At 37.6% G+C, this 25,804-nt stretch overlaps 2 protein-coding genes across 3 annotated transcripts in view; both read left to right on the top strand.

Moving 5' to 3' along the window:
- Nucleotides 1-6,929, top strand: part of gnaq (guanine nucleotide binding protein (G protein), q polypeptide) — an 8,051-nt gene extending 1,122 nt beyond the window's left edge. The window contains exons 1-7 of one of the 2 annotated variants that reach the window (XM_036580259.1): nucleotides 1-136; nucleotides 268-452; nucleotides 1,134-1,288; nucleotides 1,765-1,893; nucleotides 2,702-2,831; nucleotides 3,260-3,413; nucleotides 4,004-6,929. The exon at nucleotides 1-136 is cut by the window's left edge and continues 586 nt beyond it. In XM_036580259.1, coding sequence (XP_036436152.1) covers nucleotides 118-136; nucleotides 268-452; nucleotides 1,134-1,288; nucleotides 1,765-1,893; nucleotides 2,702-2,831; nucleotides 3,260-3,413; nucleotides 4,004-4,194 — 963 coding nt within the window. In that variant the 5' untranslated portion in view covers nucleotides 1-117 and the 3' untranslated portion in view covers nucleotides 4,195-6,929. The remainder of the gene's footprint in view (nucleotides 137-267; nucleotides 453-1,133; nucleotides 1,289-1,764; nucleotides 1,894-2,701; nucleotides 2,832-3,259; nucleotides 3,414-4,003) is intronic. The other variant, XM_036580258.1, reaches the window with a different exon arrangement.
- A 148-nt stretch (nucleotides 6,930-7,077) lies between these two features.
- Nucleotides 7,078-17,350, top strand: LOC118814582 (guanine nucleotide-binding protein subunit alpha-14-like). The gene is made up of 7 exons (XM_036580260.1): nucleotides 7,078-7,437; nucleotides 13,288-13,472; nucleotides 13,993-14,147; nucleotides 14,286-14,414; nucleotides 16,511-16,640; nucleotides 16,752-16,905; nucleotides 17,163-17,350. The coding sequence occupies exons 1-7, from the start codon at nucleotides 7,317-7,319 to the stop codon at nucleotides 17,348-17,350; spliced, it is 1,062 nt and encodes a 353-aa protein (XP_036436153.1). The 5' UTR covers nucleotides 7,078-7,316.
- The last annotated feature ends 8,454 nt before the right edge of the window (nucleotides 17,351-25,804 follow it).

The following is a 25,804-nucleotide window of genomic DNA, read 5'->3' as shown; positions in this document are numbered from 1 at the left end:
GCTCCTGTGATTCTAAGAAACTATCGACCCTTCTCGCAGACCACTGGCCATTTAGTGCGGCTGGAAAGTCAACTGCCTCCCCGTGGCCTACTAAACCGTGCACGTTTGGCGGGTTGTATGGACCAGTTGGCAGGAGGTAGCAGGTGTAGGGCTTAGGTTGCATTTTTCTGTTTTTATTATGATTATCATTTTATTTCTGTTGATTTTGCAAGATTTTTGTAGATTTTACAGAGCCCCTTTTTCCCATTTGTTGCCTCTGTGGTGTAGGGACTGGAGAGAGCGGAAAGAGTACCTTTATAAAGCAGATGAGAATCATTCACGGTTCAGGCTACTCTGAGGAGGACAAGAAGGGTTTCACCAAGCTGGTCTACCAGAACATCTTCACGTCGATTCAGGCCATGATCCGAGCCATGGACACCCTCCAGATTCCCTACAAATATGAACACAATAAGGTACAGTTGTTTTCCCAGCCTTCACCTTGCCTTCACTGAGCTGAGGTAAGGAGTGGCCTCTAATTGTCTACCCACTAATGTTGAACTTCGTTCTGAGGTCTTGGGCAAAACAGTGAGGTCTTTCTTATTTTTTTGCGTGATCCCATGACTTGAGTAAACTGTTGCACAGTCAACAAATGCATTAAGTCATTATCAGGAAACATTCATAGGTTTAATATTTAATTTGATGCTATTATTGATGGACATCTGTGTATCATTTAGGGTTTCCCAGGGGGTGCACCCTCATCATGAAGTAGGTCAACTCATGAATCAAATACCATGAGAGAGACAAAATCACTTCGGTTAATCATTCAGCTCAGCCCTAATGAGATTATCCCTCCAAGCTATAAAATTAATTATACAAATTCACTGCCTTACAGAAATGTGCTGGCACCTCTTTTCCATTTCTAGATAAGCCTAAAGGGAAGCCTAGTTTTTCTCATCTGCATGCAGTTGACTGAAATATAACAGAACACTGCAACCTTGATGAAGCACCACAGTAAAGGCTCATGCTTTGCCAGTAGTAACTTTCAGAAACATGAATTTGTGGTAAAATGGGACCACAACATAGCAACCCATGCATGGCCTATTGAACACCTAACAACTTTTTTAACGCTTTGTTTTTCTCCCATCATTTTTCAGGGCAATGCCAGTATTGTTCGAGAAGTGGATGTAGAGAAGGTTACAACATTTGTAAATCCTTATGTAGATGCCATTAAGAGTTTATGGAATGACCCAGGAATCCAGGAGTGCTACGATCGAAGGAGAGAATACCAGTTGTCAGATTCTACCAAATAGTGAGTGTACAGCAGACATATGTCTTTGTGAGGATTGGTTTAAGAATCTGTAAAATTATTGCATCGATTTAGGTTAGACCTGATTCGTTAGGTCTCTTCCTTTCCTGTATTGTTGATGTCAGAGGCAGCAAACTTTGTTTAATGCACCAGTTACTGCATAATTGATGATTTTGTGTAAGTTTTGGGGGTCCTCTTGTTTCAGCAGGCTGCGACAGTAGGGTCTTTTAAGGCCAGTGCTAATTCAAGTCTGAAACCGAAAGCTCCAACAGTAGGCTGGTAAAACATGTGACCACTAGGCCTTTGCAAATGGCTGTATGGCATTACTTTGATACATAAAGGAACTAACTACTTGAATTTTGGTGGTTTCAAAGATGGCTGCTCTTTAAGCCATCTGAAATCCCTGTTAATTGAGATCATTACAGAGAAGTACTTTAGGTTGTGCATCTGTATTTCTAACATATACATTTACTCCTCAGCTACCTAAATTCACTGGATCGTATAGCTGACTCATCGTACGTGCCCACGCAGCAAGATGTGCTCAGGGTCAGAGTGCCCACAACTGGCATCATTGAATACCCTTTTGACCTCCAGAGTGTCATATTCAGGTAGACTGTTGTTCCTGATTTTATACATGTTGTTTTGTTCCATTCTCGTGAAGCTCATTCTATTGTAAATAGGTTTGCACAATATATTAACGGCCAACATATTCTCCTCATTCACAGATAAGCATGGAGAAAATGTAGTTCATATTATTAGTATTGCACCTGATAATTTAACTCCATGTTTTTAGCTCAGTTATGCAGTGATTCATATGTAATCACTAGTGCTGGGAAATTCTATTCTTTTCAACTCACTCAAATTAATAGTAAAGTGGATAATGCCACCATCACACATGTGGAAAATCAGAAGATCAATTCCCTAACCATTCAGGAATACTACTGCTGTACTGAAAGAGTTCTCAGCGGTACAGAACAAGACTGCTAATGTAATGTTCACCTCCCACTGTATGTGGCTCTGGAAGGCTCATAAATAATCAAAAATATTTAACCACATCTTGGCTATGTAAAACTAATAAATGCATCTTTAACCTTTGTTGCTACAGATATGAATTATAGTGTGAACATGTTTCAAAATGCACAAAAAACTAATTTTGTTATTATCAGTTTTGGCTACAAAAAGGTGTTAGCAGGTATCTTACTGGCCTAGAAATTCTAAATTGGTGCACCCTTATTTTCAAACTAATCTGAAAGTAATTCACTGGCCTGAATAGTTAATTTACTGTGTTTTTCCCATCTGACTTGCTGCACAATTACTTTCCAGTTTTCTTGTATTGCTGCTGTGTAGTATGTGGTTTGTGGCATATGGTGTCATTGCCGTGTTGCCCTTGCACATCTGATTACTCGTCTCCACTAGAATGGTGGATGTGGGTGGCCAGCGGTCAGAGAGACGAAAGTGGATCCACTGCTTTGAGAATGTCACCTCAATCATGTTCCTGGTGGCGCTGAGTGAATATGACCAAGTTCTGGTGGAATCTGACAATGAGGTGTGTGTCTGTGTCTGAATGATCAGCAGAGGGAGCCAGAGTAGTGCTCATTGTAGCAGTATTTGCAGTTATTCTTGATGTATATATGTCAGAACTGAAAAACGTTTATTTGGATCGGTTATCTGAAAATTAAATTTGCTGAACTCTGCTACTCCCATTAATACCAATATCAAATTGTAGGTAGAACGTGGGATGGTTTTATCGTTCATTTTTACAGTTATGAATTTTTAAATAATTATTTATTTATTTATTTATTTATTTATTCTATTGCAGTCTTTGCATTCTCTATGGATAATATGCAGTATAACTTGCAGAGGGTGCAGATTTTCTTAGAATGGAACCTAAAGCCAGCATTGTCACCAGTGTAGCTTTTGAAGATGACTTGGTAAACGTGCAGCGTTGTGAAAGGTGTCTTATTTCCCCTTCAGAATCGGATGGAGGAAAGCAAAGCACTGTTTAGGACGATCATAACGTATCCCTGGTTCCAGAATTCTTCTGTCATTTTGTTTTTGAACAAGAAAGACCTGTTGGAGGAGAAAATAATGTTTTCGCATCTTGTGGATTACTTCCCTGAGTATGATGGTGAGTGGTGTGAAAATCTAGATTTTGAGATTGCCGAGTGTAAGATTAGAATATCAGGCTCATTTACTTCTGAAAGAAGTGGATGGGTAGATAGTTCAGTAGATGGTAGTGTGCATTCCTTTTGTGTGCATCAACAAAGGCATTGTAGACTTATTTCTCTGTAACTCAGGTATCTTTTCTTTGTAATGAGGACAAGATGATAATACTGATTTTCCTTTGGTGCTCTGTGTCTTAATTTGACTGTAATTTTAAAAACAAAATCAGAATACAGTAAGATAATACAAAGGTTCACCTCTACCCCTTCCCACTACCCATCATCAGTGAGTTAGCTCAGAGATTCTCTCTGGTAGCATGTTTCACTCAAAAATACATGACAAATAGAAGGAAATTATGATTTCCAATTTGCAATGAATGACAATATTTTAAAAGATTTTTTACTTCATAGAAATACAGTATCTTGACAAACACATTTAAACATGCATAGAGATTGCAGAGCGCAGCTAGTAAAAACATTCACAACATGCAGCAAATCAAGACATCAAGCAAGACGAGTTAATTTTTGTTCTTTTCTTTTTCTTTTTCACTGCTAGGTCCCCAGAGGGATGCTCAGGCAGCAAGGGAATTCATCCTGAAGATGTTTGTCGACCTGAATCCAGACAGTGACAAAATCATCTATTCTCACTTCACCTGCGCAACAGACACAGAAAACATTCGATTCGTCTTCGCTGCTGTCAAGGACACCATCTTGCAGCTCAATCTGAAGGAATACAATCTAGTCTAAGACAAAACAAACTGGTGACAGTTCTGTTTTGTTCCTTCCTGCTCAAAAAGCACCTGCAGACCACAGCTTGACCATACTCATAAATGGCATGCAGAGATCGTACTGGTCTGTCTTGATTTTTTTTTTTTTGTTTTTTTTTCTTTCTTTCTTTTTTTCTTTTTTTTTCTGTTGTTTTTCTCAAGGGCAATTTGGAGACCAATTACCTTTTTGTCTTTGGACGATAATATCAATTAATAGAAACTGCTCACTACTGCATAAATATTTATTTGCACCTTGGAGCTTGTTCACAGGGTCCATCTTGAATTGTTATTCCATCTTAAGGAGAAATTATGTTAATGAACCTTTTATGATTACAAGCAGTAAATACATTTGGAAGAGACATGCCTTCACCTTCCTGCTCTTTCTGAGGAATCTCTTTTAATTCAGTAGCGGTCTTCTCTCTGTCTGCGATTTGAAGAATGTATGCATTTGGTTTATTACTAAGGTGATTACATTTGTTTTTTCACTTTGGTCATGTTATATGATTATTTTCCGAGGGACAAGTGGTTGTTAGATAGTAATTAAAACCATTGTCCACTGTATTTAAGTACTTCAGCTGGTGATGGCGTTTTGTTCAAAGTCTGAGGAGACTTGGCAAGTTCAGGGGGTTATTCTAAAAGAAGTCAGATTACCATGCATTTGTTGTCTTCATGATGAATAACAGTAAATTGATAGGACTTGAGTAGATGTTACAAGTGCCACATTTTGCTTTTAAATATGCTTGTCTTATATATTGCCAAATTAATATTTGTACCACTAACATTAGCTGTCCCCTTTGTTTTGAAAATGTCGATATTATTTCTTTAACACATCACCTGTCTGTTGTCTTCTGGATATTTTACTTTGCTATTTTGCTCCTGTAAAGTAGCCCTGCTTCTCAATTAGTGTTCACTCTGCAAATTGCTAAGTCATTTTACTCATCAGTATTTCAGAACATTAAGCTAATTATAGTCATTAAATTGTTCATTTCAATTGGTGCCTGGTATCCGAGGAGCCCTAGGAGTTTCCCATTAGGTGGATCAAGCATTTTGCCATATTGTTATCTGCATTTTTGGTCTCATTTACATCAAATACCAAAAACCCTCAGTACATCATTGGAAAACTCTTGCTGACATAGTTATTGATTTTGGCCAAGAGGTCAATTTAGTGAAATCAAGCTTTTGTCAAAATGTACAGTCATTGTCTAAAACAAGGCTGCCTTACAGAACTGCTTTCTAGAAAAGGGTTAGCCCCTGTTAATTAAATGATTTGATGTAATATGGATATATACAAAGATTGCTCAGTGTTTCACTAAGGAAAAATACAGTGGTCTTTCCTAACACTGCTAGAGAAGGTGAAGGCAATTAATGCAATCTAAGTGATATTTTTTTTTTTTTGATGAGCATCAAATTTTCTTTTTTCTTTTTAAATGTGCTTTCAACAGGTTTACAACCTTTTATTGATGAAGGGCTGCTATTTTAGAAAGTAACAGTGGTGGAATTAGTGCTGTGTGATGTTTACCATCCAAATGTTTTGAAAAGTCCTCATGATTCCAAGGGCTTTTGGTGTTAATTTGAAGTTTAAATCATTCCTAAGGTGACTGATCTCAAATTAAACTTCACTTGACTGTAATTCTTGCCAAGCATTCAAACTAATCTACAAATATCATTTGAGACACAGAGTCTCAAAGTTGTATTCAACTGTAAAGTATGATGCTACTACAATGTATGACATGCTCTTGCTTCTCTGTGTTTGAGAGCATTCATTATGTCTGAAGATCACAGAGTTGAGCTCTGAAAGATATCAAAAGTGCTGGCTTTGATACAGGCTGGGGATGGAGAACAAATGTGCTGTTTAATAGAAGCTCTTTGTAATGACATCTATTGTTTGCTGTTTTATTTATTTAGTTTGTTTTTTGCATAATGACATACACATTTGCCCCAAGGCAAAAATTAATGAAACATTTCCAGTGTGTAACACCAGTATTCCCATATCTCGTTTTGTTTTATTTGGTGGTCACTGGTACTGTGTGCATAATGCTTGTTGATCCACACAGCAGATAATGGCCTCGGTTCACTAACTGAAGAATTTTGTAGGGCTCTAGTGGAGTAACCTGAAACCAAAAGCAGTTGCACTTGAATTGTGAGTCTGACTCAACCCCCAATTGTACAGTACATACTTCATTCCTCCCATGTTAATGGTGATCTGCTGGTATGCCATGGTCTGAGGTGCCTCATGTTGTACTTTAATGAATTAGCCATTTGAAAATGAACTGTGCCCCCCTTTCCGCCTAAAATGAATGTTTAAGGTGCCAGTAGGGGGTTTGGTAATTTAGTTGTTCAGCAATATGCACTCCAAGAGAAGAAAATGAGTACAACTCTTATCACTTCGTAATCGTGCCAGGTCCTCTGTTGAACGGGGTGGTCTTTTTGATTTTTTTTTTGTTTTTTTGAATACTAATTAGCCTTGTCAGAAGTCTGCAGTGTGTCCAAATTCTGGATCAAATTCTAAATTTCATTCCACTTCATGTGGAACATTTGGAGGAATACCCAGATGCAGTGTAGCTGCATTCTCCTCTCAAACATTGCTGCCAAGTTGCTTTGTGCTGTTTTCTACTTTCCTCTGTGACTTGGATTTTGCTCTTTTTTTGTCATTTGAACAGTTGTCTAAAATGCTTTCTAATCAACTGTTATGGAATAAATTATTCCAGTTTATAATACAGACCTTCCCATGTGTTGTTATTCATCAGTTGATTTTGTCAGGGCGAGAGGGAAGAGGGTAAGCAGAAATGAAAGGTAGGAAGGCATTAAGAGAAGAATGAGAAAAATGAAGTTCATTCAGGTTTAGTGCAAGGCTTGTGTTGCAGTGTAACGCCCCATTTACGCCAGAAGGAGGAAAGTATCTACAGCCAGTCTGTGGATAACCTGTGTGGCACATACATAGCTCCTATTTGTTAAAGAAATTACAGTTTTGTAGCCTTTTGCTTCAGGACCTGTGTAAACTACACTGTTCTTATTTGAAGAAGGGAGCTTCTTCACCTTCCAAGCCAGTCCTTTTACTGTCTTTTACGTACACGGATACTGTTCTAGGCAAACTTTGGGAACATGGATGGCTGTTGTATGTCTGTTGAAGAGAGGGAGAGTTACAGGATCCACAAAGAGATCGAGAGACAGCTGAGAATGGACAAAAATGATGCGCATCGACAGCTAAAGCTGTTACTTCTAGGTATGCTGCTGTTTTTTTATGGGTTTTATGAATTGATTTGTCATTTTCTGCCCACTTGAAAAACCTAGCTGATAGACGGGGTTATTTTAAAGATAGATTCTGAAACATCTGTCTGTCTGGTACCTTGTAGTGTGCTGGTTTTCATGAAGCAGATGAATTTTTTAGCAGAGGTAGTATGTTTAGCATCCTCATTCAAATAAATGCAAAACTGTGTATCTATCCTCTGACTGTGGCCTTGAAAACATATGCTGTGTTGTGATACTATCTGGTCAAAAGATTGTGTTCATTCCTTATGAAGTAAACAGGGTGTGACAGAAAAGAAAATAATTTTTTAAGAAATAGTTGGGTTTATGAATAATGCTTTGGTGAACAGTGTAGACGTTTAAAGAGCGTTTGATGAGCGTTAATATAACTGAATCACTCTCATAATTCTGGTTACCAATTTGAATATGCTTATTTCCTTGTGCTGAGTTATGCTAATCAGGTGTGCCCATCGCTTGGTTGGTAGAAGGAAGAAGAGATGAACAAATGCAGTGTAATGTTTCCTTATAGTCATCTTGATAACGTTATCATAACCAAAACTGTTTGAAAAACCTGTTTATAAGCCTTCAACAATTCTCATTGATCAGTGCATGACTAGAAAGCACAAGTGCATTGCAAATGTTCTAAAACTATATCCGAAGTAAATTAAAATTGTGATATTTGTTCTTCAGTTGTGCAAGGAGCTTTAAAATTAGACAACTACAAAATTAACAACACTATCAAACAGAGAGAGCATTCTATCACTTCTTTCTTTTCTGATAACAATACTTAAACCTTAAGTGTCACCTGATACTTTCACTTTATTTTAAAAGGCACTCTTCAAGGACTCTCAAGTGAGGCCAAATTCTCTTATCCATTCATGTTAGGCATTCATTTACATGGGAAAGACTGAAGAATACACAAATTAAACAAGACAAACGTGTGTTCCTAAATCATTCAGTGGCTATAAATGTAGCTCCATGCCTGAAACTGGCCATATCCACTGTTTATACAATTAATAAGTTTAAGTGAGCTGGAGCTATAGTGAACCTGCCCCAAAATGGATGCAAGTGTATTTTGTCCCCAAGCACAGGATAGTTAAAAATGCAAAAATTTATCCAAGGTTCACACTACTGGAAATTTGACTGGAAGGTTCTATGGTCAGATGAGACAAAAATACAGCTTTGTAGCAACACTGAAGGTGAGTAAAACTGGGAACCTTGTTGTGATACATGGCATCATGAACTCCATGAAGTACCAGGATATTTTAAAGGCCTCCACACCGTGATTACAAAGTGGCTAATCTCTAGATCTTTGTCCTGGAGGGCCGGTGTCCAGCACAGTTTGAAAGTTTCCCCACCCAAACACATCCACTAAACCTAATTAACAGATGAGCGTAATCACATGTTTCAGCAGGTAAATCCCCAAATTGTGCTGGACGCCGGCCCTCCAGGACTGGAGTTGTGCACCCCTGGTCTGGATAAAATAATGTTAAATTGATCAACATGTAAGAAATGCACTACTCTAAATGTGTTCTATATGAATTGTGGCGTCCACTAATTTAATTAACCAGGGAATTTCATTAACCCCTATTTAATCACGCGTTGTCTGTAGGGCACCTGGTACTTCCCAGAAAGGGGAGATAACATGCCAGTATAATTTTCAGCTTGTATTCAGATCCTTTTGGATTTACAGATTTACAGGTAACTGTGAAGCTGAAGTTTGCCTTTTTTTGCAAGCTTCTTGTTCGAATTTTCACATTCTACCTTAAATGGCGCAGCAGTTCCATTCTGCCTCTGCCCGCCCAACCATGTTTTCACTGGTTGGCATGCCTCCGCGTCGGAATACATTTCGGCAAAGGTTGAAATGGGTTATGTTTGATACAGAGGCTGTCAATCAATCTGCTGGAGTCCACACCCACACAGACAAAAAAGAAAATACAAAACATTCATTTTAATGTCTTTTTTGGAGGAAAAAAATAGAAGATAACTGAAATATATTAATAAAATTAATATAATAAAAATTGCTTGCTGAAATATTTATTTTTCACAGATTTTAAGAAACAATTGTACAGGGCCTTTAAAAGAAAATCTGGCTATCTCTGCCAAAAGCTGTAACTGGGTCATGGTTGGATCTTCTAGCAGGACAATGATCCACACCACACAAAAATAGTATAATGACCACAGAGTCCAGGTTTTTACAGGGCCATCCCCATTCGCTTGACCTAAATCTCATTGTAAATCTGTGAGTGAGTCAAAGCAGAGAGTCCAAAAGAGATGACCTAGTCCCTTAGAGGATCTAGAAAAGAGTCTGTATAGAGACGTGGTCTCAGACTGCTTGTTCTGTATTCTCAAATTTCATAAAGTATCATAGGAGAGGACTCAATGCTGTTATGTTGGGAAAGAATATTAAAAATAATAATAATAATAATTTATTGATAATGGTTTTAGTTTTCTTAGATTAACTAAAGATTGTAAACATTTGCTTATCCAATGATTCCATTGAAATCAAGGGTATTAACAGGTAGATTTTCCCTTTTGCTGCAGTAACAGCCTCTTGTCTTTTGAGACAGCTTTTCACTAGATGCTGGTACATTGGTTTTGTGGGGCTACAAGTGGTCGTGAGCCCTATGGGGCTAGTAACACTTTCAATCTTGTGACTTCCAATACTGCCATTCATCATCTTTTCACTTTTAACTGCACAAATTTAAACAAAGCATCAGTTAGCTTCTTATCCGCCAGGTTCTCAAATTTTCCCCTCCACTTTAAATGGTGCCTGTGTCTGCCAAACCATTTAAGAAAATCTGAATAAGAAGCCAGTTTTAGCCTCACCAAACTTAAATCTAGAATCAAACCACTAAAAGACATTTTCGGTCAAGGTTTGAAATTTGTAATGAACTTGAGATTAACCATCTTGAGCTCATATATGCTAGCTGCGCTCTGTCCAATCAGTCAGACAACGCTTCTCCAACAGTGTGTGGTCTTACCTTTGATAGATGTTTGCTTTAAGTACCAAGAAAACAACGCAGGAAACTGACAAAAATGACATATACTACAGGACGGAATCTTACTTTTGCACATGCTTGGTTTTATCTTTTAACCACAGCTGGAGCTTCAGATTCAAACACTGATTATGAACTGAGCTTGTGTCGATGACGGATAGCGACGGTTGTGCAGTGTAGTGATTGGAGGCCTTAGAAAAGAAGGCGGAACTAGGCAGGGAGGCAATTTTTATTTGCCATAATACAAACTTGATTAACTTAACAAGTCAGCTTAGATATTCTTCCTCTGTTTGTTTGGGAAGGCTTGTTATGAATATGAAATGGGAGAAAAGTAAATCTCATTCAATAAAGGGGAAAAAACAGCTAATCTGGGCCTTTTATAACTCAGGGACCCTGGGCCCAGGTAAGCCTGTGAATTAAATAGACCCTTGAGAGATCAGCTACAGATGCTGCGTGATCAGTTCTGGATCTCAAACATCACTCCAAATCAACCTCAAGGTATTCAATATTACAAAAAATATGTAATTCCACTGCTCCAAAGTCCAATTCTGTTTTTTTTTGGTTTTTTTTTACCTCTCTAGCTGATGGATATGTGTATGGATATGATAGCATTGGCCATTGTTGGTAATGTTTTCCTATGAAGATTATACAAGCTATGTGTGCCACCTGAATGACTGTGTCAGCAATGGGTGCATCTTTTATTTTCTTTCTTTTTTTTATCTTCTTTTTTAATTCAATTATTTTTTTTCTTCAGTTAAGGTCATTGGTAAGGTCATTGTCCATTGGTAGTGAAGATGGTAAGTGGCTTCCAGTAAATGAAACATTATAATGATAATATGAATAAAAAAAAACTAGTTTAATTTTTGTTTATTCTTAATATAGGTATTGTTTGAGGAAATGCAAGCAGCAACAACAATTCTCTGTACACATCTGTGTAATAGTGAATGAGATTTGAGTATCAACCAGATGATGTACTGCAGAACTGGCACATCTGTCACAGAGCAATTCCTTGATTACCCACTAAAGGGCAGTATCTCCACCACAATCTTTCAGCTGTTTCATTAGACAGAGCTTAAACCTGAACAGTATTCACTCACCAGCAATAACAGATTTTATATGGGACATAGCACCACCATCTGAGTATTAGGAGGTAGCAGCAGATTAATAAAACTAAATTTAATCAACAAACAAAACTTTTAATTATAATTAACTACTAGCTTTTAATTCCAGCCAATATTGTCTACTATGCTGGTAATTCAGCTCCCCTCTGGAGGGACATTGATATTTTCTTTCCAGTAAATCGTAGCCAAGTAGGGGTAAAAGACTCTAGAGCAGTGGTCACCAACCCTGTTCCTGGAGATCTACCTTCCTGTAGACTATAGCTGCAACCCTAATGAACCTTCTGATCCATCTTATTATTGCCTTCAGAAGTCTTAATTAGCTGAATGAGGTGTTTTACAGGTGGGTTGGGGGTGAAACCTGCAGGAGGGTAGATCTCCAGGAGTAGGGTTGGTAACCACTGTCCTAGAGCTTCTTGAACTGGAAATTTTGGGGGTTGTGGGATGGTTGTAGGAGAACAGAAATACCCAGGCCTGTAACTCTGCTTAGATTTTACATATATATATATATTTTTTTTTTCATTCTAAGCTAAAACAGTCAAACTAGATTTTATGTGGATAATTACTCCTCATGGGGAATGTAGCACTGTCTGTGTCGCACACTGTAGCAGAATCAGTTTTTCAATGCTACAAAGTCTATGTTCCCAGCAAGGAGCAATATGAGGAAGACTGCTGTAATGTGTTCCAGAGAAATATGAAGAAGATTGTTGTAGTGTGTTTCAGTGGAGAATAGAGATGTTCACAAGTTGTTTTATGTGAGTCTGAGTCATGTCTTGAGTCACTGGCATGTGAGACCAAGTGAGTCTGGAGTCTTTAGTAGAGAATTTTAAATTAGTCTAGTTATTAACTGCAGGCATTGCATTATATGAAAGTAAACCCCCTATAAAAGCCTGTCAAGTTCAATTAACAAGGCTTTCATTAAACAAAGTAAATGGTGTGTTTAAAAGACTGAGGGAAAACAACTTGAAACAGTTAGTTAGTCTATAGTTCCTATAGCTCACGCTAGCCAGCTAGTATAATAACTAATCCAGCTGAAACTTTAGTACTTTTTAGAGAAATTACAGCTAGATTAGCAAGTGTGCTAGCTAACATACGTCCAAAGTACATTCTACCTAACAGTTTCGAGTTGTTTTGCCTCTTCATTTTAAAAAAACGCATTTACTGTGTATAGCGCTTTGTACTCTTCATCAAGCTGATGGGTTTTCTGTAATGAAATGCTCATTATTTGACGTCGTATCAAACCTGATGCCACTGTGAACTGCAAAAGAACGGTGTTACAGTAATGACTGTGCATGACCATAGCAAAACTGACATGCAAAGTCACGCACATAAAGTTGGTAACAAATCGTTTTATTTTTGTATGCATTAAAGTTGGCGGTTGTAATTTAATCAGTTATCTTCAGGTTTTTTTTCCTGGCTGAAATTTCACAAATCATAAGTCTTGAGACCGAGTCCGGTTGCAAATGATTTAAGCGCAACTCTGACTCGAGTTGGCAGTCATAGACATAGAACTGGAGTCTGAGTCACTGAATCTGAAGTCCCTATCTCTGGTGAACAAATATGAAGAATGCTGCTGTAGTGTGTTTCAGGAGAAAGGTAAAGAAGGTTGCTGTAGTGTTTTTCAGGAGAGAAGTAAAGAAGGTTGCTGTAGTGTGTTTCAGGAGAAATGTAAGAAATTACTAAAAACCAATATGTTTAAAACCTCTTTAGGTACAGGGGAGAGTGGTAAGAGCACCTTTATCAAGCAGATGAGAATAATCCATGGAAAGGGCTACTCGGAGGATGACAGAAGAGACTACACCAGGCTCGTCTTCCAGAATATATTTGTTGCAGTTCAAGCTATGATCCAAGCCATGGAGACCCTGCGTATCCCATTCATAGATGACAAAAACACAGTAAGCACTTGTGAGCCTAAACATCAGAGGTCGGTAGTAATTTGTAAATACTTAAGTACATATTTAGAGGGTTTGCACTATTCTAAAGTATTTTCAAATCATTTTAAACCTACTTTTTTATTTAAAACACAAGTCAATTTGTGAATAATACACTTTTTGCTGTCAAGTTGTGGAGAATGTGCTGTTTTGCTGTCAATTTGTGAAGAATGGACTGTTTTGTTGTTGCTTATATCTCAGACACTGTAGCGTTAGCATTTTGTTTTAGAAGTAGCCCAAAAAGAGAAAAATAAAGCACCTCACAAACTTATGCCTATGCTAATAGATGCTAAGAAATTCATCTGCAGTTCTATATGGAACCCTACTCAGGTTGTTCTTTCATAGCTTCTTTTACCTCTATTTGAGTCATTATTTAATGCAACAGTACTTTGCCTAAGCATGGTTAGAAGACAATGAATGTTTTTAGTTTATAAAAAGAGTGTGTGTGTGTGTGTGTGTATGTGTGTGTGTGTGTGTGTTTCAGAATTTTGCTGCAATGCTAAGTGGTGTGACACCGGAAACAGTGATGACAATGGAGGCCCACCATGCTGAGGCCATAAAGAGTGTGTGGAGTGACCATGGCATGCAGCAATGCTATGAGCGCAGGAGAGAGTATCAGCTGTCAGATTCAGCCAAATAGTGAGTTCCTTTTACCATGGCTCTTCATCTGTCTATTTCAATTGTGGTGTTCTTTGGCAAAAAAAAACTTGCACAGATTTGTGATCAAAATATCCAACACTCTGGTTCTAAACATTTGTGACGTTTTTTCTTACTTAGTTACCTGGATGACATAGACAGAATCTCCTCTGCTCTTTACGTGCCTACTGTCCAGGATATTCTGCGAGTCAGAGTGCCCACCACTGGAATTATAGAGTATCCCTTTAACCTCAGCTCTGTTATATTCAGGTAAAATATTGTGCTAAAATTCCAAACTATAGGTATAGTAAATTTATTTTTAGGAATGCACCAGTCCAATTTGTAATGTTTGCTATATGCATACTGGATACCAGTCAGACGTGACCAGTTCACGTTTGATACTGTTTCTTAGTCATGGTTGTGGACCTGGAATACTGCTTCCCTGAACGTTTTAGTGTTTTCTCTTCTCTAACATACCTGATCCAGTTTATTAGCTAATTAACAAGCCTGCCCTAAGTTGAACTGGGCATGTTAGGACAGAAAATACTAAACTACGCAGGACAGAAATATTCCAGGACCAGAATTGAGAACCAAGATTTTCCTTGCCACTGTTGCCGTTGGCTTGCTAACTTGGGCTTGGACCTGAATATCTGTACAGCTGCTTTATGAAATTGCCCAGTGTAAAAAGTGCTATACAAATGACTGTGAATTTGAAATTGAACTACTATTCTAGAATAACAGAATTTTAAAAACAGTGTTGGTGTTGGTTCACTATTACTCTACTGTATATATTGTGCTTATGTACTTTGCTACTACAAAATATGAATACTCAAAAAGGCTTAAACACAGTCACACTTGACTACTTTATAATGTCACAAAGTGCTACATCATCCTGGAAATGGTGGTTTTTACTGTAAAAGCCAGGCAAGCAGGGAACAAATCCAGTTTCTGGTCCCGTATTTTGTAATCACTGGTAGTTGTAGTCACTTACATCGCTGTTGATGTAAGTGATTGGCCACCTAGTGTTTCACCTACCAGCGATTACAAAATCCAGGACGAGATACTGGATTCAAAGTCCAGATTTATAGACCTCTGGCCAATACACTCCCATCCACTAGCCCATCATCTTCAATCTCAAAACAGAAATGATCTATTTACCCTCATTCACGATTGTATGATCTTCAAACTTACAACATAAACTCACAACACTATGTCCCTATATTGCCCCCTGACTGTTGGGTTTCAACTTCACTAGCCACACCCAGGCATGGTTGCTGCCAGACCTGTTGAATCTAAACATCACTTAAATAGAACCTGTTTGACTAGAAGGTCCTAAAAAGGAGCACATGATGCCACATTCTAAAGAGATTCAGATTCAGATGCAAAACAAACTCATTGAAATCTACCATTTTTGGAAAAGGTTACGAGGCCATTGCTAAGGCTCTGGGACTCTAGCGAACCACAGTAAGAGCCATTATCCACAAATAGACAAAACTTGAAACAGTGGTGAAGCCTTCCCAGGAGTGGCTGGCCTACCATATTTCACCAAGAGCACACTGACAACTCATTTAGGAGGTCACAAAAGAGTTAGTTAGGGTCAATGTACTCAATTCCACTATAAGAAAGACACTGGGCAAAAATGCCATCCATGAGAGAGTTGTCAAACATGGTGGTGGTAGTCTGATGGTCTGGGGCTGCTTTGCTTCTGCAGGACCTGGATGACTTGTCATAACCAATGGAACCATGAATTCTGCTCTCTATTAGAAAATCCTGAAGGAGAATGTCCGCCTGTTCATTTGTCTCGTAAAGCTCAAGCATAGTTGGGTTACGCAGCAGGACAATGATCAGAAGCAAGTCCACCCCTGAATGGCTGAAAAGAAACTAAATTGAGGTTTTGAAATGGCTATGAGTCCTGAGGTGAATCCCATTGCGATGCTTGGCAACACTTTAAATGGGCAGTTCATGGGCAGTTCATGCTCGAAAACCCTCCAACGGTGCCAAATTAAAACAATTCTGCAAAGAAGAGTAGGCCAAAGTTCCCCTACAGTGTGTAAATGACTCACAAGTTATCGCAAACGTTTGATTGCCGTGGTCACTGCCAAGGTTTGGAGGGCTATTAATTTTTCACATGGGTGACATAGATTTTTAATAGATTTTGTTTTCAATAAATGAAACGATCTTTAAAAATCTGCATTTTGAGTGTACTTGTGTTGTCTTCATCTTGTAATAAAATTACTTGGATGATCTGAAACACTTAAATGTGACAAATTGGCAAGAATAGAAGAAATCGGGTAAGGAGCAAATATTTTTTCACAGCACTGTATGTTGCTGGCTCAATTTGTGACAGACGTTCCTTTGTGTTGCAGGATGGTTGATGTGGGAGGTCAGCGGTCAGAGAGGAGGAAATGGATTCACTGTTTTGAGAATGTGACCTCTATAATCTTCCTGGCGGCACTGAGCGAATATGACCAGGTCTTGCTTGAGAATGCCAGTGAGGTAGGATGCTCTTTTCAAAATTCTGATTAAGCTGAGGGAGGGGTATTAACTAAAAGGAATCTTAATGTGTTTGGCATTGTGTGTGTTTGGTTTGATATTCTTCCTTTACAGAACCGTATGGATGAGAGCAAGGCTCTGTTTAAAACCATCATCACTTACCCATGGTTCCAAAATACCTCCATTATCCTTTTTCTCAACAAGACAGACATCCTTAAAGAGAAAATCACTAAGTCTCACCTTGCAGACTACTTTCCTGAATACCGGGGTGAGAGGCTTAATATACACACTGTGTAGGCTAAGTAAACACGCTAATACTAGTACATCTTATTAGCCACATTTACAATATAAACACATTATTTAATCTTTAACAGGCCAAACTCGTCTTTTAAATTCTTAAACAAAAATTGTTTAAGAAACATAACGCATAACAAATTATGCATATCCATGCAAGAACAATCTTTTTTTTAACTGTGTTCAAAATATTACGCCAAAGTTTCTACAAGCTAATCTGTTTCTTTCCAGGCCCTAAGTGTGATGCAGATACTGCAATGAAGTTTATTCTCAAAATGTATGAAGAGCAGAACTCAGAACGCAAACGCATGTACTCACATTTTACATGCGCCACAGACACAGAAAATATCCGTTTAATCTTCTCAGCAGTGAAAGACACTATAATGAGAATCCACTTTGAGGAGTTCAACTTGACTTAAAGAGACACTTGTGGCATATATGGCTTTTAATGCTGAAGTTATGATCATTTAATACTTATTGGTGCACACTCTCCAGAAGACTGTTGTGGAATGCTACAAGGTTGTAATACTGTGGTATAGTGAAGCACTGTGAAATTAATTCCAAAAAACTCTTTAGCTTTAGATTCTTTTAATTTTACTTTCTAATTTTAGTTGCTGTTTTTCATGATTCTGACTGTAGGCTTAGAGGCCTGTGCGCTATGATGCATAACTTTGGAAACCAGTTGATGAGTGAAACTATCTGCTATTCAGCCACAGATTCAGCTGAGGTTTTTTGGTTTGTTCATTTGTCAGTTTTTTTTTTATGTGGGGATATTTTCAAACAGTGGGATCCATACTGTGTGAAGCTGTTGTATGATCCTGATCTTTTTCTCATAGCAGCTGCAAAGGAGAGGTATCTGTACACCAGCTATGTTTGAGTGGTTCAGTACTCAACTAATGACTTTCAAACAGGTTACGCTTAAGCTGGCAAATGTTGTTGGTTGCATGTCACCTTTCCTTTGTGTCCAAGAGAGGAGAAGCTGGTACATTTATGCTATCCTGTGAAGATCAAAAGATGATTATGTTACCTGCAAGTTGAGCTGCCGCAAAGGAAGTAACAAAGACATAAGAGTTAAATTTAAAACCTTTGCAAATTATGCAAGCCTACCTCTACTCTCTGCATAGCTCTACAATCTGATTATCAAGCTTTGACAAATTTTGAATATAACCTGTATTTTCTTATCTTTTTTTTTTTTACTGCTGTATCTTTTGGATTGGGTTTTTGTATTTACTTATTGATATTCTGCAGAGCAGCAGCTGATTAACAATGTTTTAAACCGTTATGCTAACTAAAGTGTAGGGATGCACAATGTTATCAAAATCCTTTCGGCATTAGACAGATGTACAGGTATTTAGATTTGACCGATATTTTAAATCAATATTTAGTGATGCATTTATTGTATTCTGGAAGAGCAGAATGTTTAGGGGTAACACTGGGCTACTGTGCTAAAATGTATAGATTTTATTATTCTTATTGTATTTGCAAGCCTATAGAAATAAATATTACATTTTTCAATAATGCTAATTTGGGTGGAAGTACATTTCTACATTGTCTAAATGCGTTTGTATTAGCACTGCCATTGCAGATATGTAAATGAAAAATATCTGATACTGGCATCAGCCCACAAATGACCTTACAATCATTAACATTTTTGATCACAGTGGTGCACATCTGTGCTTTTAAATTCCAGGCAGTCTTTTGTAATTTATTTTTAGTGTGATTGAGACTATGATGACATCTCAAAATGTATTATTGTAGAGTTTATCATTATTTTAATGTTGCAATTTTCAAGTGTTGAATTCTGTTTCAAATTGTACTCTATAAATGAAATATTACAACCATTGAAATATTTCCTTTTTGTGTCATGTGTCCTTCAATTTTGTTAAAGTTTCATACTATGGTGTCAGGGAAGGAAAACACATGGAAAACACAGCAAATGTTCTTTTATTGAACACAGCAGCAGTGGTTAACCATTGCTAAGCACTGTCTGAAACGGATTCTATAGGAGGTAGGTCACTTCTAGCCAAACAACTCACCTTCATGACAGACCTTAAACCCACACATTACCCTACAGCCCAATACAAAACAACTCATATAACATGTACACATCTTAAACCTATCAGCAACAACTTATTTACACATTAAAGTCTCTCTTACTAAGAGTTCCAGGAAACACACAACATTGTGAAAACTTTGTCTACTTTCTTACAGCGTTGCTACAACGTTTTCAAAAGGTGTTGCTGTTTATATTGTCTGATTAAGGTTGTCACAATGTTATCACAACCTCATTATTCAATAACATTATCATATGGTATTATGACAACCTGTTGGCAACTTAGCAAAGTTCCATGGAGTTCCATGCACAACATAATGAAACTTATGAGGATTCTAGGAGGTTGTGACCACATGCTGACAACATTGCCACTATGTTGTCACAATGTTGCCATATGACATTGGCACAACTTTCTGAGGAATTACATTTCAATGTTTTAGGCACCAAAACTATGAGTTGTCACAACATCATCACAAGGTAACTGTGTTTGCTGGGGTCCAGCGCTACTATGAGGCCGCATGCAACACCGCTCTGCATGGCCACACCTCCCGCGTGTCCATGTCCGGTAGTGGGTTGCTACAATACTTTCTAGTCTCAAGAGTTCTAATAATTATATAAAAACCAAGTAATTATTTTTAAAACAACTACTTTATATTAGTTTATATATCTTTTGTAAAAGTGAAACCCAGGGCTGTAACTAGGAAAAAACGAAAAGTGACCCACGCCAAACAGCGACTACAGTGCCTGTCTCTTTTGCTTTCCACCTCCTCTGTCCTCACAGATTATTAAAATAAGCATATATCAAAAATAATAAAAAAAATAAATAAAAGTCTTTCTTTACCGAACCTCAGCTAACGCAGTCAAGAGCTAGAGACGGCACGACATTTGATGGAGGCGGACGCCTCACAATTCTCTATTCAGGAGAAACCCTGCCTTAACCTGACAGGTTACGTGTTGCGATTCAAATTACAGTGTTTGTACAGTGATCTAGATGATTTTGGTTTTGGCTTTGTTTATTTGCTTTACTGTTTCTATAAGCAGTTTGTGCAGGTTTAAACAACTTTGTAAACTGTTCCCACAAAACATGTTGTTTTGTCTGTATTTGATTTTTCAAATAACACTGAAAGATGTATACTGGATGATTAGTTCTGGATCAAAAAAACCTCTCCAACCTCATCCCAAAGGTGTTCAATGCTTCTCTATGCTGAGGGGCTTTATACTGCTCCAGAGCATCCCGTTCTATTGCCAACGCTTTTCTATGGAGATTATACAAGTTGTGTGTGCACAACTGAATGCCTGTATCAGCAGTGGGTACACCTTAAAGTAGCTGGAATCACTCATTACAAGGGAAGTCTGAGTATTTTTGAACATTTTGACATATTGCTGCTTTTAACTGCAGTTGGCTGGTAGTTTTCTCTGATATATTCATGTGCTTTATGTGGGAGATTAACAAAACATAATGTGGATGTAACATAATTATTGTAGTTTAATAGCTAACTGGCATCTATGACCTTCAACCTTTTTGACTAGTGTTTTTCAATAAAAAATGAAGCAGAAATAAAATATGGGTTCATTGTTGAATTTAAAACATGTCTAAATTTACTTTACAGCTACCATTTATTATGTTTGTACAGTGCTGATTACTGTAGACTGATTTCGATAGACATGTCGTATAACATATAACTATTGTAATCCATATATGTGGTCTAACACAAACGTTTAGGTTAGCATTAGATGCAAGAGCCCTGCGACCCAGAAGGATAAGCGGTAAGATAATGTGTGTGTGTGTATGTGTGTGCATGTAGAGGCAAGAGGGTGGAATGGCATGCCTTGAGAGCATCAACTTGTTTAAGAAATAACAATCGCTACACAATAAGCAAATTACATTGTAGTTTTTTATTAGCTGGAAGTAATTTTGGTACGGGGGCCCATAATATCCTAGTTATGTCACTGTCATTGACGTCAAATTTAGGCCAATTTGTGCTGTATTGAAAATTTCTTCTGTGTTCCCCACTTTAACATCTAACTTTAAAGAGTGTTCTTGTAGTGTTTCCTGGTAGGAAACTAATTTTTCCTGATAAAACTGCGACCGCTTGAAAGGTGCAAAAGGCCCTATGCTAGCACATTTTAGTGTTTTTTTTTCTGTCCCAATACACCTGAACCGACAAATCAGCTCATTAACAAACTCTGTTCAGAGCTGAAGTGGGAATGTTACAACAGGAAAATCACTTTTAATGTTTTCTAAGGGACAAATACATATTGCAAAATGTCCATGTAAAAAAAGGAATTATGATAGCAGTTTTTATTATTACACTATTATATTAAAATATTTTAGTACTCAAACATTACAGTAGAAAAATTACAATAACAAAAATGTAGGACATGACCCCTTTAAACTCATTCAGTTCCATGCAGCTGAATAATCCTCCTCCTCTCATGCAGCCCTCAGAGCTCACCTGTGCTGTCAGACCTGCTCAGCTTGATTTAATTGCATGATATGTTCTGTGGTTAATTTCCCAAAATAACTAATCTCATATTTAACATTGGTAATTCTTTGCAAGGCTTTGTTCATTTTTCTATAAATGACATTTTTGGTCTAGTGAAACTGTATGGGACTGCTAAGTTGCTGCTATACTACAGTAGAGACCCTTGAGCTTGTAGTTTCTGATTTTTTTTACTCATTGTTGCTCATTTTGTCCTCCCAACACATTAGCAAAGAATGAATTAAATGTTCTCAAAAAATGCACCTGGTAGTAGTGCTCTCATATATCTTTCTATGGCCTTTTTGATATAATGATCAGGGAAAGAACTAGGAAAAAATTCATTAATAAAATAAAATGAAGTAAAGTAAAACTGTAATCATACTGTAATCTGTTCTGCATGGGAGTAAAATAAAACCACTGGCAGCTGCACTCGATTAATGACTGCAGTGATTGGTGCATTTTCTCACACCATCTTCTCTCAGCATGCCTTAGCCTAAAGTGCCCCATGTGGTATGTTAACAAACCTGTCTTGTGACAAGCATGCATGTATTTATGTTGATAATAATTTTTCAGGAAGATGTTTATGTAACATGCATGAAGTGTGGTGATGTGCTGTAGCCTGATAGTCACTGCAGTCTGGATGGTCTCCTTCACATGGAAAGGAATATTGGGAATATTAGAAAAATTTATTTCTCAATTTCTGTCTTAACACCACAGTGGTGGGCATAGGAACCCAAACATCTGAAGTGTTTAATGCCTCCAAAAGCTCTTTTACAGAAAGGTATTACAATGGTTATGAATATATTGCCCGATGCCTAATACATTGTTTTCCAATAGTTTTGAGAAAGTTTTAGCCTAAAACACTTTTTTAAAAACCTCATGGCGGAGATGTACATATGGGGTGTTGTAAAGCAAAATAGTTCCCAAAGAAATTTAATTTTTTTCACATTTATCGCTATTTTACCATTATCAACATTTCATTCGAAAACTCAGAAATCACATGTTCGTTTACTGGTTGTTTTAGGTAGTGAATAAAATGTCTATATTTGCAACAACCACTGTAAAGAAATCTGAGTCAGTAAGTTTTTCTAAAATAGATCATTTTGCATCAAACCCCTTTGAATGACTGTTTATATTTCAATTACCAAATTATGCAGAACTTCTAAAAAAACTACAAAGAAAATCCTTTTAAACACTGCAATTCCAAGTGTCATTTCTTCCATTCTTCCATTTCTTCCTTTTTATTTTTTTCTTCAAAGCAAAACCATCTCTCGAAAGATTAACATAATAATCTCTCACTAAGCTGTTAAAAAAAAAAGTGCACCAAAAGGGTTCTTCGGAATAAAGCCATAGAAAGACTATTCCTTAAAAACCTGTCATTAGATCTTTAAAGCAGCATTTCTTAATTCTGATCCTGATGACCCACAGCACTGCACAGTTTCAACTACTCTCTGCCCAACACACCTGATGCAGCCAGTAAAGGACCCTATAATCAGTTGATGACCTGGATCGTGCATGTCGAGTTAAGGAATATTGAAACTGTGCAGTCTTATGGGTTGCCAGGAACAGGATTTATTAACACTGCGCTGGTTGCGACTGGGCTGGTTCATTGGTAGGTGTTCGGGGATGGTTAGACAAGACTGGTTCAGTGGTAGGGGTACGGAGATGGGGAGACAGGGCTGGTTCATTGGCAGGTGTATGGGGATGGGGAAACAATAGCTCCCTGAAAGTTTGCCTGCATTGATTAATCGTTAGCTAAAAGAGGAGTGAAATGTAAAGACTCTTCTGTGAAGATACTAAGAAACTAATTTTAGGGGAGCAAAAGTAACCTAATTCACTGCATGGACTAAGATGTATGGTTAATTTCCACCACTCAGAGACATACTGCCATTCTTTTTTCTCTCCTGTCTTTCTTTTATTTCTTTTTGTTTTTGGAAGCCAGGTTTTTCTTTAGGAAGATGAGACATGATGCTCTACTGGCACTCTTCTCTCTCAATTCACTGCTAGTAAGCACTGTTCGCACCTGTTTGGGAGCAGGACTGAACCATTTCATGTAAATAAGGGGGTGGGCTAAAAAACACCTGGTGGAACATCCCACAACTAATTAGGTTAATTGGCAACAGGTCATTTTACATGACTGGGTATAAAAAGAGCATCCTAGAGAGGCTGAGCTTTTCAGGAGTAAAGATGAATCTCGGTCATTCTATAGAAACATCCATTTTTTGTGTCCCTAGCGTTTACAGATATGTTACAGTTTCATATATTACACCTTCTTGAGCCATCAATTTAGCAATATTGGTTTTTAAATCAATTATATACAATTCTAAGCACCACAGAAGTGCTCGTCCTCACAGTCATGTGTAAAGGGTCAGTGCCATATTTTGAGGTAAAAAACAGGTTTTTCTGCAATTGTAACTGCAATAATCTATGCATGACTATGAAATATATGATTTAAATAACATAAAGAAAACAAATGACAAATAAATATTATACAATACAATAATGAAAGTTGTGGTCCCTATATTTGGTAAAATGCATTTTTCATGTAAAATGTCACTGATGTTGCTGTCTGTGGTGTTACCTTTCTTATGTGTAACACCAGTGACTCCTATGGATAGATAAGAAGGCGGACATTTCTGTAGAATGACCAGTCTATGTATGCATGGGACAAGGCTGAAAACCATTATTAGCTTGACGTGATCTTCGGGCCCCTTAGGTGGCACTGCATTAAAAACAGCCACAATTCTGTAGTGGAAATCAGTGCATGGGCTTGGGAACATTTTCAGACACTATTGTCTGTAAATACGGTTTGCCTCTGCATCTACAAATGCAAGTTGAAACTCTACCATGCAGAGAAGAAAATATATATAAACAGGATCCAGAAACGCCTCCACCTTCTGTCCGCTTTTAAGAGGGGCTGAATCTAAATGGAAAAGTGTCCTGTGGTCCAATGAATCAAAATTTGAATTTCTTTTTTTGAAATCATGGATGTCACGTCCTCCAGGCTAAAGAGGAGACGGACCATCCAGCTTGTTATCAGCGCACAGTTCAAAAGCCAGCATCAGTGATGGTATGGGGTACATTAGTGAACATGGCATGATAACTTGCACATCTGTGAAGGCTCTATTAATGCTGAATGATATATACAGGTTTTGGAGTAACATATGCTGCCATTCAGATGACCTCTTTTTTTAGGGAAGGCCTTGCTTATATTAGCAAGACAATGCCAAACCACATTCTACACGTATTATAACAGCATGGCTCTGCAGTGAAAGAGTCCTGATGCTAAACTGGCCTGCCTGCAGTCCAGACCAGTCACCCACTGAAAATATTACTAAATAAAACACACGTGAAATGAAAAATACGACAAAAGGAGACACCAAACTGTTGAGCAGCTGAAATCCTATATCAAGCAAGAATGGGAACACATTTCCCTTTCACAACTACAGACATTGGTCTGTTCAGTTCCCAAACGCTTATGAGTGTTGTTAAAATAAGATATGATCCAGCACAGTGGTAAACAAGCTCCAGTCCCAACTTTTTTTGAAACATGTTTCTTGCATCAAATTCAAAACAGTCATATATTTTTCAAAAAAAATACAATTTCTCAGTTTTAATGTTTGATATGTTTCCTTTGTACTCAATTAATTATGGGTTCAAATGATTTGCACATCATCGTATTCCATTTTTATTCACATTTTGCAAAGCATTAAAATGTTCTTGAACATGGGATTGTAAATAAAATATTCTATATTCTATTAATGATTTTTTTTCTTTTGCTTCTGACCTTTGGTACTTCTAAGCAGGGGGCAGGTAATAAAAGAGGACGTTCATTTAAGTGATAAATTGAGCATAGCAAAGACTAATGCGTGCTTGTTTTAGAGTGGAGTTTGTATTTTCTATTTACATTTTATATTTTTAAATCTGCAGTAGCTGCACTGTCTACGTTAACGTAGTATTTTCATTACAGCAAGCTGTATCACTTCCCTCCACGACAGCTGGCCACTTCATCACAAAAACACATTCAGGTTGAGATTCAAAGAGTGAAAGTGTAGAGATAGAGGTCAGTTCTGAACCCCAAAGCAGCCCAAACTGTTTTAAAACTTTTAAGAATCATCTACCTAAAATAGCTTTTTATCATTTGTTATATTTCAATGTGGGTTCTCATTGCGTGACTGTGGCCATAATACAATCTGTTACAGTGTCACATATTCACAATCTGATTGGTAGTGGCTCAGTTAATTTGCATAAAATTCTCTCAGAATAGAGCACTGAAGTCATGTGTCATTCTGTAGTCCACGTTATGCCCCTATTAAGTCTAAGCTTGATTTCTCTAT

Source organism: Colossoma macropomum, unplaced genomic scaffold (assembly GCF_904425465.1).
Source record: "Colossoma macropomum unplaced genomic scaffold, Colossoma_macropomum, whole genome shotgun sequence".
NCBI lineage: Eukaryota > Metazoa > Chordata > Actinopteri > Characiformes > Serrasalmidae > Colossoma > Colossoma macropomum.
Note: the sequence above shows the minus strand (reverse complement) of the source record. Positions and strands in the feature narration are given on the sequence as shown.